Source organism: Neofelis nebulosa, chromosome 8 (genome assembly GCF_028018385.1).
Source record: "Neofelis nebulosa isolate mNeoNeb1 chromosome 8, mNeoNeb1.pri, whole genome shotgun sequence".
NCBI classification, from domain to species: domain Eukaryota; kingdom Metazoa; phylum Chordata; class Mammalia; order Carnivora; family Felidae; genus Neofelis; species Neofelis nebulosa.
The window spans coordinates 123,541,053-123,557,119 of record NC_080789.1 but is presented as its reverse complement, the minus strand read 5'-3'; the positions used below and the strand labels follow the sequence as shown (position 1 = coordinate 123,557,119).

At 39.8% G+C, this 16,067-nt stretch overlaps 1 protein-coding gene across 1 annotated transcript in view; it reads right to left on the bottom strand.

The window, feature by feature from the left end:
* NEBL (nebulette) overlaps positions 1-16,067 on the bottom strand; it is a 111,003-nt gene that overhangs the window by 79,668 nt on the left and 15,268 nt on the right. The window contains 3 exon segments of the mRNA XM_058681753.1: positions 5,310-5,411; positions 6,380-6,481; positions 15,682-15,792. Of these exon segments, the coding sequence (XP_058537736.1) occupies positions 5,310-5,411; positions 6,380-6,481; positions 15,682-15,792 (315 nt within the window).

Here is a 16,067-nt window from a genome sequence, read left to right as displayed (position 1 = left end):
AGTGTGAGATCAGTAATTTAAAATATATCTGTTACTCCTATCCTTGTAATAAGTGTAGTAAGAGGCAAAGTGTTGTGAAATGTATCTCTAAGCTTCAGTACTCCATGTGATCTGATTCAAAGATGCCTAAGGAACAAAGACACGAGAGTTTCCCTCATTAGTTAACCACAAAGCAAAATAACTTCATTACATAAAAAAAAAAAACATGCTTATCAGACACTGACACCCAACTACTTCTTATCTCTTGGTATAAAGGGTTGCATGTAAATGAAGTGAGAAAAGAGCCAAATGGTTTAAATGGGTCCCTTGGTCACCTTCTGACTGGTTCACTCACTCACTACACATACACATTCAATATCCTACCCTATTTTCAACCCACACGTCACACATCTGAGTGTCTGTCTCTTCATGCACACTCACATCTCCTGACGTGATGCTTTCCCTTGACTAACTGGGGACTCAACCATGGAACAAAATATCTCCCTCCAGTTTCAAGACCACTTGAGAAAGGGAGAAATAGGTGTTGGGTTGGGTGAGTTTGCTCCTTATGTATGTTACCCCCTATACCTGAGTCAATTACTTTGCAAACAAATAAAAAGTTACTTATGCCCATGACTGGTTTTATTTACATTATAAATACCAACGTATCTAATGATTCTGATGTTTACCAACTTTTCCTTTTAATATAGAAAAGGTATATAGGATCATACTCCTAAAAGTTTATGAGGAATGTTAAGACTTAGCAAGATTTTCAGAGACCCACACTTGGAGAAAACACTGGAATTGTTAAACTACAATAATATAACTTAAATCATTCCTCATAACTGCATCTAGACAAAGCAGTGTTGCAATGGCCTGAAGGCTGACTTCTAAAGCAGTAGTTCAAAGCTTCACCACGAGGGGTGCTGGACTTCAGCCCCACCTGTGACTCCAGACAAAGGAAGAAAAAAGCAGAAGCAGACTCCAAAAGAAAGCTTTTCATCATCGCCACAGAAACAAATGTTAGGGGAAAAATGGAAAATTTGATAAGTATACCTTCATTATCAGTGAAAATGAAGCATAAACAAATAACACAATGCCATATACCTATAGGCACCAATTCTCTCCAAGTTTGGATGAAATTAAACTAAAAGCTATCAAGGAAGATAGTATATCCAGATTCTTATGTAGAACTTGCCATAAAATCAATAGTATTTTCAGGTCTGAATTTTACACAAAGTCATATCCCTGTCCTTATTTTCGTAACAAAATAACATCTTACTTTGTACCAACTGTGAATGATCTAGAGAAATTTGTTTAATCAGTCTATGTATATTTATTGAAGTCCAATCTGTGCTATTCTGTAATGATGAATTAAACACATGTCAACCCTGTCCCCATAAAGCCTGCTATGTGGTAGTAAAGGAGATATTTCACACACACACACACACACACACACACACACACACACACACATTTTTGACTAATACAGACTGTGTTAAGAACTATAAAGAACCAGAACTGAGAATGAAGGGGAGGGAGCAATACAATTTAAATTGGCAAGTCAAGGATGCGACACTGAAGCCAAAATTTGGGGGTAAAGAAGTTGGTTGGGAGAGTGTTTGCCAGGAAGACAGAATGGGAGATTCTCCAAACCAATTAACATCCCCATTCAATTTGAGGACAATATTTATAATTAAATTTTAATGGCAATCTAAAATGTACTTTTTATGTTTCAAACCCATTCTTGTCAATACATCCCATGCAATTTTAGAACAAACACTAGTTATTATAAATACAAAAGTTTTCCTTGATGTTATAAAACTAACAGAATTGCATTCACCATGTAGACAAATTTCCAGTAATAAAGACGATATATGAATATATTAACAAATCAGCTGCTCTTAAAAGGATTTTGTCTCCCCCCCCCCCAAAATAAATAAATACACTTAAAAAAATCTTTTAGAAAAAGGGGGCGTTTGGGTAGCTCAGTCGGTTAAGCGTCTGACTTCAGCTCAGGTCATGATTTCACAGTTTGTGAGTTCGAGCCCCACACTGGGCTCTCTGCTGGAGCCCACTTCAGATCCTCTGTCCCTCTCTCTCTCTCTGCCCCCTCTCCACTCATTTTCTCTCTCTCTTTCTCTCTCAAAATAAACTTTAAAAAAAAAATCTTAAAAAAGAAAAGAAGTTTGTAAGATGATGGCTTCAACAGTTACCCCACTAACATTTGAGATACCCGGAAATACACGAATCTCATTATCTTGGCACGCGACGTGTCACTTTAATTTTTTTGTAACTCATTTTCTCCTGATTACTTGACCATCATTTTATGTGCCTACTAAATTTTAAAAAAGGAAACTTTCACAAGTATGGCAGCAAAGCTGTTGTACAAGTTAACAAAGGGTTTTGGGTTTCCATCACCTTTCCCAGGCTCAACCCCTCAGAGGTCAATTTACTGGTTACTTGGAAGAACTCTGCCCCTGCTCTCTCGTTCTCACCCCTTCATCAGGCAGGTCTTTCCACTATACGCTGCGAGCATTACCTCCTCTCCGCCTCCTCTCTCAGTGCTCCTGGTGCTATCTGCTCTCCCCCTCCTGCACCTGTCCCCGGGGTCCTCTGCTTCCTGCCTTCCTAAGTCACTTCCTTTCTAGGCATTTCTTTGCCTTTGAGTGCTCCTGTATCTACAATCCGTCATTAGGTGAGGAGCAAGACAATACATGATGGTCGAATTGTCAGTGAAAATAAGAAACCACACTTTCTGCCCTCGACTCTAGTTCACACCCCTGAAAATACACACACGGAACGTGTCGCCTTCATTCCAGAAGTCCTCTATATTCATCTGCCCAGTTTTCCTTTTTCTCTCATGAGTTTATGAGAGCAGCAAGAATGTCACGGGGAAAATAAAGATGTAACTTGCAAATTACGATCTGCTTAGGTATCTGGTTGTACAGTTGCTAAAGGAGTTGAATTTTTTTTGTTTTAACCTGCCTAAAAACCCAGGGAGGATCACATGGTAGGATTTCTGGTGACTTAATCTGAAATATCAAAATAGGAGCGAATGGTTAGCTCAATCAGTTGGGTGCCTGACTCTTGATTTTGGCTCAGGTCATGATCCCAGAGTCATGGGATCAAGCCCTTTATTGGGCTCTGTGCTAGGTATGGAGCCTGCTTAAGATTCTCTCTCCCTTGGGGCGCCTGGGTGGCGCAGTCGGTTAAGCGTCCGACTTCAGCCAGGTCACGATCTCGCGGTCCGTGAGTTCGAGCCCCGCGTCAGGCTCTGGGCTGATGGCTCGGAGCCTGGAGCCTGTTTCCGATTCTGTGTCTTCCTCTCTCTCTGCCCCTCCCCCGTTCATGCTCTGTCTCTCTCTGTCCCAAAAATAAATTAAAAATGTTGAAAAAAAAAATTTAAAAAAAAAAAAAAAAAAAAAAGATTCTCTCTCCCTCTCTCTCTGCCCATCTCACCTGTTCACGCTCGCTCACTCTCACTCCCCAAAATAAAATTTAAAAATTTTAAATAAATTTTAAAAAAATAAATAAAAATTAAAATTAGAAAAAGCCTTTCGCAGACACTTCCTTCTCTATAGACCATCTAACCTGTTGAATTTTTTTTACGTTTATTTATTTTGAGAGAGAGAGTGTGTGAGGGGGGCAGAGAGAGAGAGAGAGGGAGAGAGAGAGAAAAATCCCAAGCAGGCTCTGCGCTGACAGCTCTGACTCAGGGCTCAAACCCACAAACCATGAGATCGTGACCTGAGCCGAAGTTGGATGCTTCACCAACTGAGCCACCCAGGTGCCCCGATTTAATTTAGTTTCTAAAATCAATTCTGCCCACAACATGCGGCTCGAACTCATGACCCTGAGATCAAGAGTCACATGCTCCACCAAGTGAGTCAGCCAGGGGCCCCTTGCATGGAGTTTTTAACATTAATTTTGGAGGAATTAACATTCTTACAATATTGAGTACTGAGACACCTGAGCTAGAGCACAATAGGTCTTCTCATTGGTGCAAATGTCATCGTGTTCTTCTATCTGGTTTCACAGTTTTCCTCATTTACACCTCTCCATTTTGAAATGTAGTCCAACTTTGCAACTTGAGGAACGGGTGGTGTCAAAGTTGAAAACACCGTAAATGTATAAAAATCGCTTTTGATATTACTATTGTTGACCTGGCAAATATTATCATTTTCCATCGAGAGAGTTTTAATTCTATAGTCAAATACGCCTAACTTTCCTTATATAGCTTCTGGATCTCTGGTCTTATCTAAGAACAACTCTGTTATCCCTATGTGCTATGTATATTCTCCTGGGTTTTCTTTTAAGATTTAAAAAATTATTTTATTGTTTACATTCACATCTCTAATCCATCTGGAATTCATTTTGTATGTAGTTTAAGATTCAGGTCCAATTTTATTTTTACTCTGATGGATGGACATTTATGTCAGCGCCATTTATTAACTAATACAACTTCTTCCCACTGCCTTGAACCAACACTTTCATTGTATATTAAATTCTTATACATATTGGAGTCTATTTCAGGATTCCCTATGCTAGCCTACTGATCATTTTATCTCTTACTGTACTAATCCCATATTGATTTAATTTCAGTGGTTTTATATTATGTTATGGTAACTCACAACTAAAGTTCTTCACTGGTCTTCATTTTCATACTTTTAAAGGCTATTCTCAGGCATTTCCTTTCCATTCAAACTCTAAGATCGTTTATCCATACTTAAAAAAAGTTCTACTGGCTTGTCATTGAAATTGCATGACATTTATATATTCATTTGGGGAGAACTGCAATTTTTACCTGCCGAGACTTTCAGCCTAAAACATGACCTGCCTTTATACTTTTGCAGATCTTATTTGATGGTCTTCAGTAAGACTTCAAAGTTTCCTTCATTTGTCTCACCTCTTTCTTATCTTGTGATTAAACAAGAGCATTCGGAAATTGATATTTTATTACCAAGTTACAAAGTGTGTGTATGTGTGTATAGATAGATAGCAATCTAATTATTGATCTAATCTAATTGGTATCAGGATTGCTGAATTCTCGAAATCCTAGGAAATGTGACAACACAGCCCACCTCATTAAAAAGGGTTAGAATTTGAGCCTGGAGAAAAGAAACCTTTGTCTCATGCTTAAAATTGGACTTATTTTTATGCCTTAGTGAAATTTATAATTATTGCAATCCTATCTGAAATAGTTTCAGAAACATTATCTTTGCATAGTCTTGCAATTAAAGATATTATCTAAGATGAAATATTCTCCTGTGCCACTAGAAACAAAATCTCTCAATCAAATCATTGTGGAGTCATCACTCGAGTCTTACTTGACTAGAAAGTTTAGAAGCTTCCACAGCATGTTCGAAATCTGGTCTTCCAATTACAGCAGGCTCTTTATTCATTACTCCTTGCCCTTTCTTGTACTCTGCCTAAAATGAATAAATAGGAGAATGTTAACTATTTCTACTTTCCAATGAAGCATTACATTAACATTAGCTGAAATAAAATATAATAGATGGTCAGTCCACAAAAAAACATCCGTTACAATCCACCAAATGATAAAATGCTGACTGCTAGGGCAGAAATTGACTTCGTGTGGTTATATAAATAAACTCAACCCTTTTGTAGTAAAATAATTACCAAGTTTGAATCTTTGTACCCTGTCACCATTGTCATCATTGTGTTTCTGTATAAACACTGAAAAAAAATATTAGAAGAAATTTCTGGATAATTGAGTTCCCAAATTCTGCAGGCAGACAGCCTGTATGGCTCGCTTGATCTCAGGAATTTAGCCCTGTTTGGTTAACATGAAGTTAAATTTCGTAAATAGTTATTGACTTTTAAGGTGAGTATAGTCTACATTATTCAAATATTTGGTTTGTGTTAGGTCATCATTTTTAACCAAGGTGCAAAGGTATGTTTAAGTTAAATGGTATTAACCAAGCAGGATATCTTGGAGAAGACAAGAAAACAGCCACGATGTGTAGAAAATGTACAAGGGTAAATGGTGGCTAAAAAGAATCTGCACAATTAACAGGGACGCGATGGGAATAAGGCCAAGTGATATTCTTCGGGACAAGGTAAGGTGAGAGATAATATCAGACCAGATGACTGACAAAGTTGACTTTCAGGCTGAGACATCTGAATGCGAGCACAGCACTTACTCCTCTGAAAGTATGGCAGCATTAGCCATAGTGAAGGCAACTTTGAGCAGTTTCTGCATATACCTGAATAACCTACATAGTCAAGTGGATGATTCAGATTAAAAAAAAATTGAGACGTCATGAATTCAGATTGATTTCACCAATTCAATTGACCATTCAACTACCAAAGCCACAGGTTGTCTCCTGCAAAAAATAAGAAATCATTTCTGCTCAAGATAAGAAAGAGAGATTACGTTGCTTATGATCTTGGAGATCTGTGTTGCCATCTTGATGTCTGGTCTGTTGAGATCCGCACTGTACGTGTGGGTGTCCTGTACATCTTTTCTATAAGAAATCTGATCCAAGAGGCAGTTTTGATTGAAAGAAAGAAAAAGAAATTAGTAAATTTATATAACTACCAGACTTAATGTCTATAAAATCATTTATCTGTGCTAAATCATCTTAGAGAACCCACCGACCATGAGCTGTTTTTTAAAGTTTTTTTAAGCACAACCTTTATTTGAATAGATACATTCTTTTTTCTACCATACCTAAGTCTCACTAGCATTACTGCATATGAACTGGATTCATTCAACATAAAGAAATGTGAGCCCAAGACTTTGGCACAAAACCAATCTTACAAGATTTTACAGAGACCGCTCTGATAAGCATGTCAACGTGGGTATGTGTGTATGTGCATATTCACATACAGAATATTCTCATCAAGGGCCTTAACTTGCCCATCACACAGTCTTGACCCCCAGTGGATGCAGGATAAGCCCAGTACATGAAAAGTAGAAAATCATTTCCTGGGGTAAGGGTGTGTGAAGCTGTTCCTCTCCGGCTTTCTCTTCTTTTTCTGACTGGACTCTTAAAATGCCCATGTGTGGGAAGACTAGTCTTGTTTACTGACAGTTTTATTTTCTAGCAACTACCATCACAATGAGTCCAAAAAATAAAAGCAATTACATTAAGGAACATTCATTCTCTGAATGCACATGAGATGCAACCAAACTGAAGCACGGAAAATAGAAAAATATATGTAAATTTAAAGAGAAAAATATATGTAAATTTTATCAAACCTACTTTAGGTGATGGTGGTTATTCAGATTTGAATTCGACTGACAAACAGGAAGTGAGACCAGACCAAAACTAGTATAATGCTCCCTGCCCCAGTCAACACCTCACCAATCTGTCCACTTCTCTGTTTCTCGAGGTTGGTCATAAGTTAAAGGAATATTTATCTATTTTCCAGATGTAATTCTACCTGGCAATGTCACCAGGGGCTGATTGATTTGTCCATTACATTAGTTCTATTAAAGTTCTAACGCAGGGGCGCCTGGGTGGCGCAGTCGGTTAAGCGTCCGACTTCAGCCAGGTCACGATCTCGCGGTCCGTGAGTTTGAGCCCCGCGTCAGGCTCTGGGCTGATGGCTCGGAGCCTGGAGCCTGTTTCCGATTCTGTGTCTCCCTCTCTCTCTGCCCCTCCCCCGTTCATGTTGTGTCTCTCTCTGTCCCAAAAATAAATAAAAAACGTTGAAAAAAAAATTTTTTTTAAATAAAAAATAAAAAAAAAAATAAAGTTCTAACGCAAAGAGTGCAGCAATGGTCGTTTTTAAGACCCACCTTCATTTTTTCAAGGTGTAGAAAGGTAAGACACAGAAACTTACAACTGAACATCTACACAAAATGCACAATTATTTATATTGGTACAATACAAATATTTCTAATGCTGCCTGTGAATTTTCTATAGTAGGATCATCTAAGGTACTTATTCAAAAACTAGATTCCTGGGGCGCCTGGGTGGCTCAGTCGGTTAAGCATCCGACTTCAGCTCAGGTCACGATCTCACAGTCTGTGAGTTCGAGCCCCACGTCGGGCTTTTGGCTGATAGCTCAGAGCCTGGAGCCTGCTTCCGATTCTGTGTCTCCCTCTCTCTCTGCCCCTCCCCTGTTCATGCTCTGTCTCTCTCTGTCTCAAAAATAAACGTTAAAAAAAAAAAAAAAAAAAAACTAGATTCCTGAGGTCCATCCCCAACCCTACGTAACAGAATTCCAGTAAATCGGGCTCAAGAATCCGTATTCTAATGAATTCCCTGTTGATCTATATAAGCCAGTGTTCTAGATAATATCGATGTATCTTGTTATTTTCCTTTCAGTCTTGTAGAGTTAAAAACCATTTGTACTTTCTTACTTCCTTCAAAAATAATTATCAGGTACAAGAAATGAAAATGCATTAATACTTTGATAGGCTCCCTACGCATTATATTATTTCATTTCGGTGAAATGTTTACATACATTTCTATTTATTCTTTTAAGGGCTTGCTTTTGCCTCACCACCAAGACTGTTTTTTTAAACTGTGTTTATAATCATGAGTCTGTCTAACAAGTAAACACAGCTTCGATAGAATTCGCGTAATTTCAGCAAAAGCATCTGTTTTCTTCACTATTTCTGTTTTCACAGGCTTTACCTTAGCAAGTAATTCAGGTAGGTTTTGTGCACATGGGTAGCAAAAGAAACATGAAAACGGGCTGGAAACTGAGTTATATTGTTGGGCGAATTTTAAATCCTTCGGGATTTAAAATTAAGCCAATTTCATTGGCTTCAAATAGCAACACGCTCCCGCTCCAACGATGGCCAATCAACCTCAGCCGGCGCTCAGTTAAACACAAGCTGTGTAAACAAAAACCGACTCTCAGGTGAAAACAAACCGAAATTACTACCCACCTACAAGACTAACTGTTTCTAAGTTACTGCATTCATACAAAAACCACAGGGGGGGAATGTCTTTTTGTTTAGAAAAGAATGAGGATAAAAACGGAAACCCTTACTTTCTGAAAAGAGCTGCAACCTTCCAGAAATCTAAGCTTTGCATGGGTTATGTAATTATATGCTGCTCAGCCTAATGACTGCGTGAAGAGAGGTGAGGGGCACAAAGGCAGCAGGAGCAGGACTCTGAATAGGGCCCCATCATCCATGTAAATTGCAAATTAGAGGCCAGCATATGTGACTCAAAACAAATATGAAGATTGACAAGAGCTGCAGATTCAAACAAGCGGACGGCACAGAGCCACACAGGAGAGCAGCACGGGAGCCGGGTCGCTAGTCAGATCTTCCAGAATATCACTGCGTGGGGACATCCCACGGGAACGGGGCTTCATGTGGGGAGGCGCAGGGCCACCAGCTCCTGGGCTGCACCATGAGCAACGATGTCTGAACTTGGTGGTGTGCCGGCTGCCCGGCTTTGAGGGGGGCTCGCCTGCCATTTCTCAAGTGTCCCCAACGTGTCTTAGCTCCGTTCTGCAGTCTGTCCAAACCCGGGAAGAGGAAAAACGGTACGCGGCCGAAGAGAGGTTTGGCAGTGGAAGGTCAAAGAATATATATGGTTTTTTCCCCCTATTTCCGGAATGACTTCAAACCCCCAAGTGCTAACTGTATTGGAACAGTGGACCGACCGGTCTCCGTTCTTCAGGCTGTCTTCTCATGAATCTTGAATCTTAGAAACTTCTCGTGTTCTACAGAACGCTGTTGAAGAAGGAGAAAACAGGAGGCTCCTGAAAATCGTCAAGCCCAGGATGCGTGCAAGCTCGAGGGCCAGGAACTGATTTTACCTTGTTTTGTGTAATGCGTTGCTCCCTACTGCGTCCTCAGAGCATAGGAGAGGAGGAAAAAAGCCGGAGGAGGGACGAAAAAGGAGAAGAGAGATACTTCAGTCTCTTCCCAGGAGAAAGTGTGTTTCCCCACTTCTTTAAATCTCTTATTATACCTTTCAATGAAGTTTGATTGTTTCCTTCTATAGGTCCCACCTAAGGCAATAAAGGAATTCTCATACGATGACCATTTTCTTATATGCTGATCCTGTATCCAAGATAAACTCCTTACCTTTTTAATAATATCTGTAGAGAATGATTACGGTTTCTTCTTCAGGAACACCTAGAATTATTACTATACCTGCTTGATCTCTTCCTCTTATCTCCCCCCCCCCCCACACTAAATTTATTTCCCTGCCCTTTCCCACGTCTCTGGGTCATTTTCCGTTGTAATGGACATTTATCCTTTTCTTCTAATCTGCCTGGGATTTTTCCTTTGGAAACCGCCTCTCCGTCACTCCACGTGAATTGGTGGGGCTGTCCAATGCAGCCTACCTTCTCGATGACAGAAACAGCCACATGACAGTCTGTCCAATCAGATACCCCATCCCCTTGGAAACCATGATCGATAAGAGGGCAGACACATAACCCAGGGGGGGCCAGAGGCACCGATGGATCCGAGGCTGAGGGAGAAAGACCTACTGTCTTTCTCTCTGGGATCAGCTGCTGAGGGGACGATTTGATTTTGGAACCACCAGCTGTCATCTTGAGACCACCTAGACAGAGTCCGTCCGAAAGCAAAGCCACGAGACGGGTCGAGAGGAAGAGTCCCGGTGACACTGTGATCTCTGGATCCAGTTACACTTGAAGGCAGCTTGAATGTCTAATTATGTAAACCCATAAATTCTCATGTTTTACTTAGCTAACGTGAGGCGGAGTTCTGGTGCTAACTCTAGAAACTCCCGACGAATGCCATCTCCACTTCATGTTTTTCTGCAGTGTCCAATGTGTTCTTCGTTGCCTCCAATAGAGATATTAATCCCATCAGAATTTCTTTTTGAACTTCTTAGCTCACCACGTTCACTTGAGTAGACTTAAATAAATCAAATCCAACTGGCCCAGAACCATTCATTCCCTTTGCTACTCTGCTGAAGGGTAACATGATTCTTGGTGAGAAGAGACTAGATAGGACGGACATCTTTTAAGTCTGCAGAACGGAAGTGAGTCGTGTGGCCTGTACTTAGTGATAATCTCAAAGCGCTGGTGAAGTCATTCTCAAGAAATACTTTTATTGTCATCGGAAACTCTCACATGAGAACAGCTCCCAGGTATCATCAGATAGGCGCATGGACTGGAAATCCCATCGTAGGCTTATTTCCGTCTGGGCACGCTGTACGTAAAAAAACTAGTAAAATATTACATTGTACATATGTTTTTTTGAGAGAATGTAAACCTTTTATTTACAAGTAAATGCAGGATCTGATATTCATCAGAAGGCACAAAAGTTTTCCATTTCCTAAAAGATGGAGTAGAATATGGGGCTTTATCTTTGTCGTTTTTATGCCTGTCTTGTTTACAAAAATCATTTTAGAGTTGACAGACATTTTCTTACTCATGACTTCATTTTACCACCACCGTAATCTTGTAAAGAAGGCAGAATGGGTATTACTAACTACTCTTGGAGATGAACAAAATACTAATGTGTCTATTTTAATACTAAGTCCTGAAGTGCTGTTATTGTAAGTCACACCAGGAAATCACAGGGAACCACGAATGTTTTTCCAGTATCATTTTACTGATTTATCTCTAAGCTTTTTCACTTTCTGATGGAAAAGAAAAGAAATTGTATCTCCTGATAAGTTTTTATTGCCATCAAGGAAGTATATACATCATGCTCAAAAAGGACATTAAGTCTCTTGTTTCCCTGCTGAATACTTCCTTCTAATACACATTGAATTGATTACCAATATGGTGTTTTGGAAAAGTTTATCACTCCAATTTCACCCCAAGTCTATACAGACCACATTACTTGCAAAACTGAAGATGGCAATTCGAACTTTGTTTGACTTCCTTCAGACCTATTGGGTTTCACGTCTCTGCTAAGATTGATGAGAACTAATCATGTTACTGGGGTTTTCATTTTGAGCCCATCTTTAGGGGAAAGTAACAGGATAGATTACCTCCAGTTCCTCTAAATTACATTAGAAGAATTTGGCAGGGGTATATCCCTTAAGATACGAAAGGATTTAGATTGGCTGTTTTTAATAATTTCTTGATTTTAGTATCAACAAGATAGGTAGTTATATGGGTTCGGAAATATTTTGAACATGCCCTTCTGAACTACACGCTTCTTAAAATAAATTGCATATTGAGTTGGCTCTTTTCTAAATCTAAGCTCTTTTAATTATTTCAAATTGACTATGAAATCATCCTAACCTCTCAGATCACCCTTTAAAATTGGAGGAGGACCAAAGAGGACTCATATTTTATGGAACAGCTCTTCTGCAAAGCCCTTCACATGTACCATCTCATTTAATACTCGTGAGAGCCCAGTGAGGTAGATTATTACTGCCCCATTTTACAGATGGGAATGCTGAGATTTGGAGATATTAAGTAACCTGTCCAAGGTCATCCAGGCAACATGTGGTCTGACTCTGAATTCCTTTTCTGTTATGTGCTACCGTGGGGGGTATTCAGACAAATGATTTCCCCCCTGTTCCGTGCTCACTGAATTTGGGGGTGACAGAAGAGACTAGCACCCCTAGAATAGCCTTCCTCTTGAAACTCTCAGTTACGCAGAGGTGAGGATTCAGATGGCCCTCACCGAAGCCCTCTCCTCTCAAGGCCGGAGGGAGAGAGAGGTTCTAAAAGAAAGATCACACCCTTAAGGCCACTGGTGGATGTTCTAATAAAAGTCTGAGCCGAAAGAAGGCAGAAATTACAAGGCTTAAAGCACAGCTGTCCTGGTTTCCTGGTTCTCTTAACAGAGAGTGGAAACTCACTTGCTTTGGGGAGAAACATATAAAGGCAAGCCAGGAGGCCTCTTTGCATTATTTCTAGGTAAATCAGATGTACATGTGCCACACATTTTAGTTTACATTAAATCGCATCACTTCGGGGCACAACGTAAAGCGGCACTCCACCTTACGAAAGGGTCATTCTGTTAGTTAGTTCTGGGCAGATGAGGGTGACCGGACTGAAGCTTTATGGGAGACAGGGTGTCGTCTACCGTGGAGATGCGGTCGCCTCACCTACGAGCCAAGAGAAGTTCCTGCTTTCTTGGGGCGTTCCAGACCTAGGTTTAAATCTCATATTGTAGGGACAACAAATGTATTATTCTGAGTGCCTTGACTCTAGGGGAATATCAACTACTTCACAGGTAGAATACAAATATCATTCTCACTTTAAATCTGAGCAAATAGTCTTAAACACTTTCTAAATCCTATTATATGTACAAACTTTGCATGTAAAGGTTGAGCCGAGAAGGCAGAGGAGTGTAAGTAAATACACCCTTCTCCCATAAGTACACAGTATTGAATGGAAGAGAAAAGGCCTTTATACTCTATTCCCTCAATCCCTCAATCAAAGACCTTTTAAAAGAAAAGGCACAGTTAAAATAATAACCCCAGTTCTATGATAAGGAACTTCCGTATTTGAATTTCATTGAATTATAGAGTTGGAAAAGGCTTCCCGAGGGTCCGTGTAATGTGGTCCGGCCCCTCCCGGACCACCGCCGCCACCTTCTTTCCTGCAGTGCCTTGAATCTGTTCATCTAAATTCTGATGATAACCTATCTGGTCCCACATTTAAAAAAAATTTCACGTAAAATCTTGACCAGTAACCAGTGACTTTTAAGAGGGAGGTAGCAGGGCGTAATGGAGAGTGTGGACTTGGGAGTTTGACTCTCTGGTCTCGTTTTCTTCATCTACAAACTGGGATGCAGTGCAGGGACTTTGCAAGAACTGGAAATGATCGGGGTCTTGGCACAGTTCCTGCCGTGCAGCAGGGCTCGCTAAGTGGTAGTTATTATGATTATGATCCTCATTCTGTAAGCAAACCGTTCTTACAAAGCATCCCCTTAAAATGGCCTTGCTGGTAATTACAGACACGTAGCTTCCTCATCTCTTATCAAGGTTAAACCATCTTAGAAAATTGTCTTGTTATTGGCATATGTTTACACATTTGAACTAAAATGTAAAACCTTGCTCAGTTTTTACTTAAGCACTGACCTATTACAATTTAATATCAGATCATTGTTGCCAACCTGCAGAGAGACACTGAACAGCCGGGGCTCTGGGGACAGAGTCAGCAAAGCACCATTCAATAAAGGAACGCAGTGGTGGGACAGAGCCCATGTGAGATGCCCAAGATGTATCAGGTACTTTGAGTTTCTTGACCCAGCTAAGGCAGACACCTTTATCATAACTGATTCTAACCCATAAAGACCCAAACACACAGTTCCTGCATTCTTTCTAGACAGCAAAGAAATGGGGAGAGAAGGGGGAGAGAAGTAGGCTTCCACTGAAATCTCAGGAAGAAACTATTCTTCTAGGCCACCAGGAGAGTGGTGGTCATTGAACAAACACATGAAGGTTTTCATGTGCCTGCTAACTTACAACTGTATAATCTGCTAACTTATAAAAGAATTCATTCTCAGGGTGCCTGGGTGGCTCAGTCAGTTGAGCATCCAGCTTCGTCTCAAGGTTCACGAGTTGGAGCCCCGCATGGGGTCACTGCTGTTAGCACAGAGCCCGCTTTGGATCTTCTGTCCCCTTCTCTCTCTGCCCCTCTCCCACTCACGCTCGCTCGCTCTCTCTCTCTCTCTGTCTCTCTCTGTCTCTCTCAAAAATAAATAAACATTTTAAAAAACAATTCATTTTCATTTTCTATGGGCTTGTTTAACTGCTTTCATGTTCTCCATGGGTCTTGAGTTTGACAATTTGCTCTTCATATACATTCCAAAAGAAACAGGAGTGGGGTACAGTCTCACTAGCATTTGTGACTCTTCCCTGGATCAGTGATTTATGGGGCCCTTTCTCCAAGTTCTTCTGTAATTCTAGACTGGAAACTATGGGAGCTTCACCATCAAGTCAAGGGCACTCTGGGAAGTGCTAATAACCCAACAGGTCCAAAGCACAGTTTTTAATATCTGTAAGTGCCTGACATTTTAAAGGCATTCCACAAGGTTTTTATGCTTTTGACAGAATAATTCAGATGGACTTCTGACTGAACACTGAGAGATAAGAAAGAAAGAAAGAAAGAAAGAAAGAAAGAAAGAAAGAAAGAAAGGAGAGAAGAAAGAAAGAAAAAGAAAAGAGAAAAAGAGAAAAAGAAATAAAGAAGGAAAGAAGAAAGAGAAAAAGAAAGAAAGAAGGAAAGAAGAAGAAAGAAAGAAAGAAGGGAGGAAGGAAAGAAGAAAGAAAGAAAGAAAGAAAGAAAGAAAGAAAGAAAGAAAGAAAGAAAGAAAGAAAGGAGGAAGGAGAGAAGAAAGAAAGAAAGAAAGAAAAAGAAAAGAGAGAAAGAGAAAAAGAAATAAAGAAGGAAAGAAGAAAGAGAAAAAGAAAGAAGGAAAGAAGAAAGAAAGAAAGAAAGAAAGAAAGAAAGAAAGAAAGAAAGAAAGAAAGGAGGGAGGAAGGAAAGAAGAAAGAAAGAAAGAAAGAAAGAAAGAAAGAAAGAAAGAAAGAAAGAGAGAAGAAAGAAAGAAAAAGAAAAGAGAGAAAGAGAAAAAGAAAGAAAGAAGGAAAGAAGAAAGAGAAAAAAAGAAAGAAGGAAAGAAGAAGAAAGAAAGAAAGAAAGAAAGAAAGAAAGAAAGAAAGAAAGAAAGAAAGAAAGAAAGAAAGAAAAAAAAATTTTTACAGTCCTTTTTGAATAGGAGAGCTGTAATAATTAAATTTTGACAACATATCCATTAGCCCTCATATGGTGAACTACAATTCTCCAGAAAATCATGAGGGACGGCTTCCTTACATTACTCTGGTGTTTATTGACCTCCATGGCATGTTTGATCTCGGGTGGCTCCTTCATATGAGCATAATCTGAGAATCCTCTGGCAGCATCATGTTTCTGCTTATAGGCAACCTTAAAAAACACACATCAGTTAGTTTCATTCAGGGGTATGTTAAATTCTTACCTGTTAAAGTTCAGTGTTTTCGCTAGAAGTTTGTGTTTTTGAATACCATCATGATGGACATAGTCGCCTAAGCTTCTATAATGAGAGAGTATACACAGTGCTTTAATGTTAGTGCTTCAGGTTAGACTTGTAATTCTAACTCTTCACTGTTGATTTCAAAACTCCGTACGCTGAAACTCCCACCCATATGCAGCTCGCTTGAATCTCAGCTACAGTTTTGGGA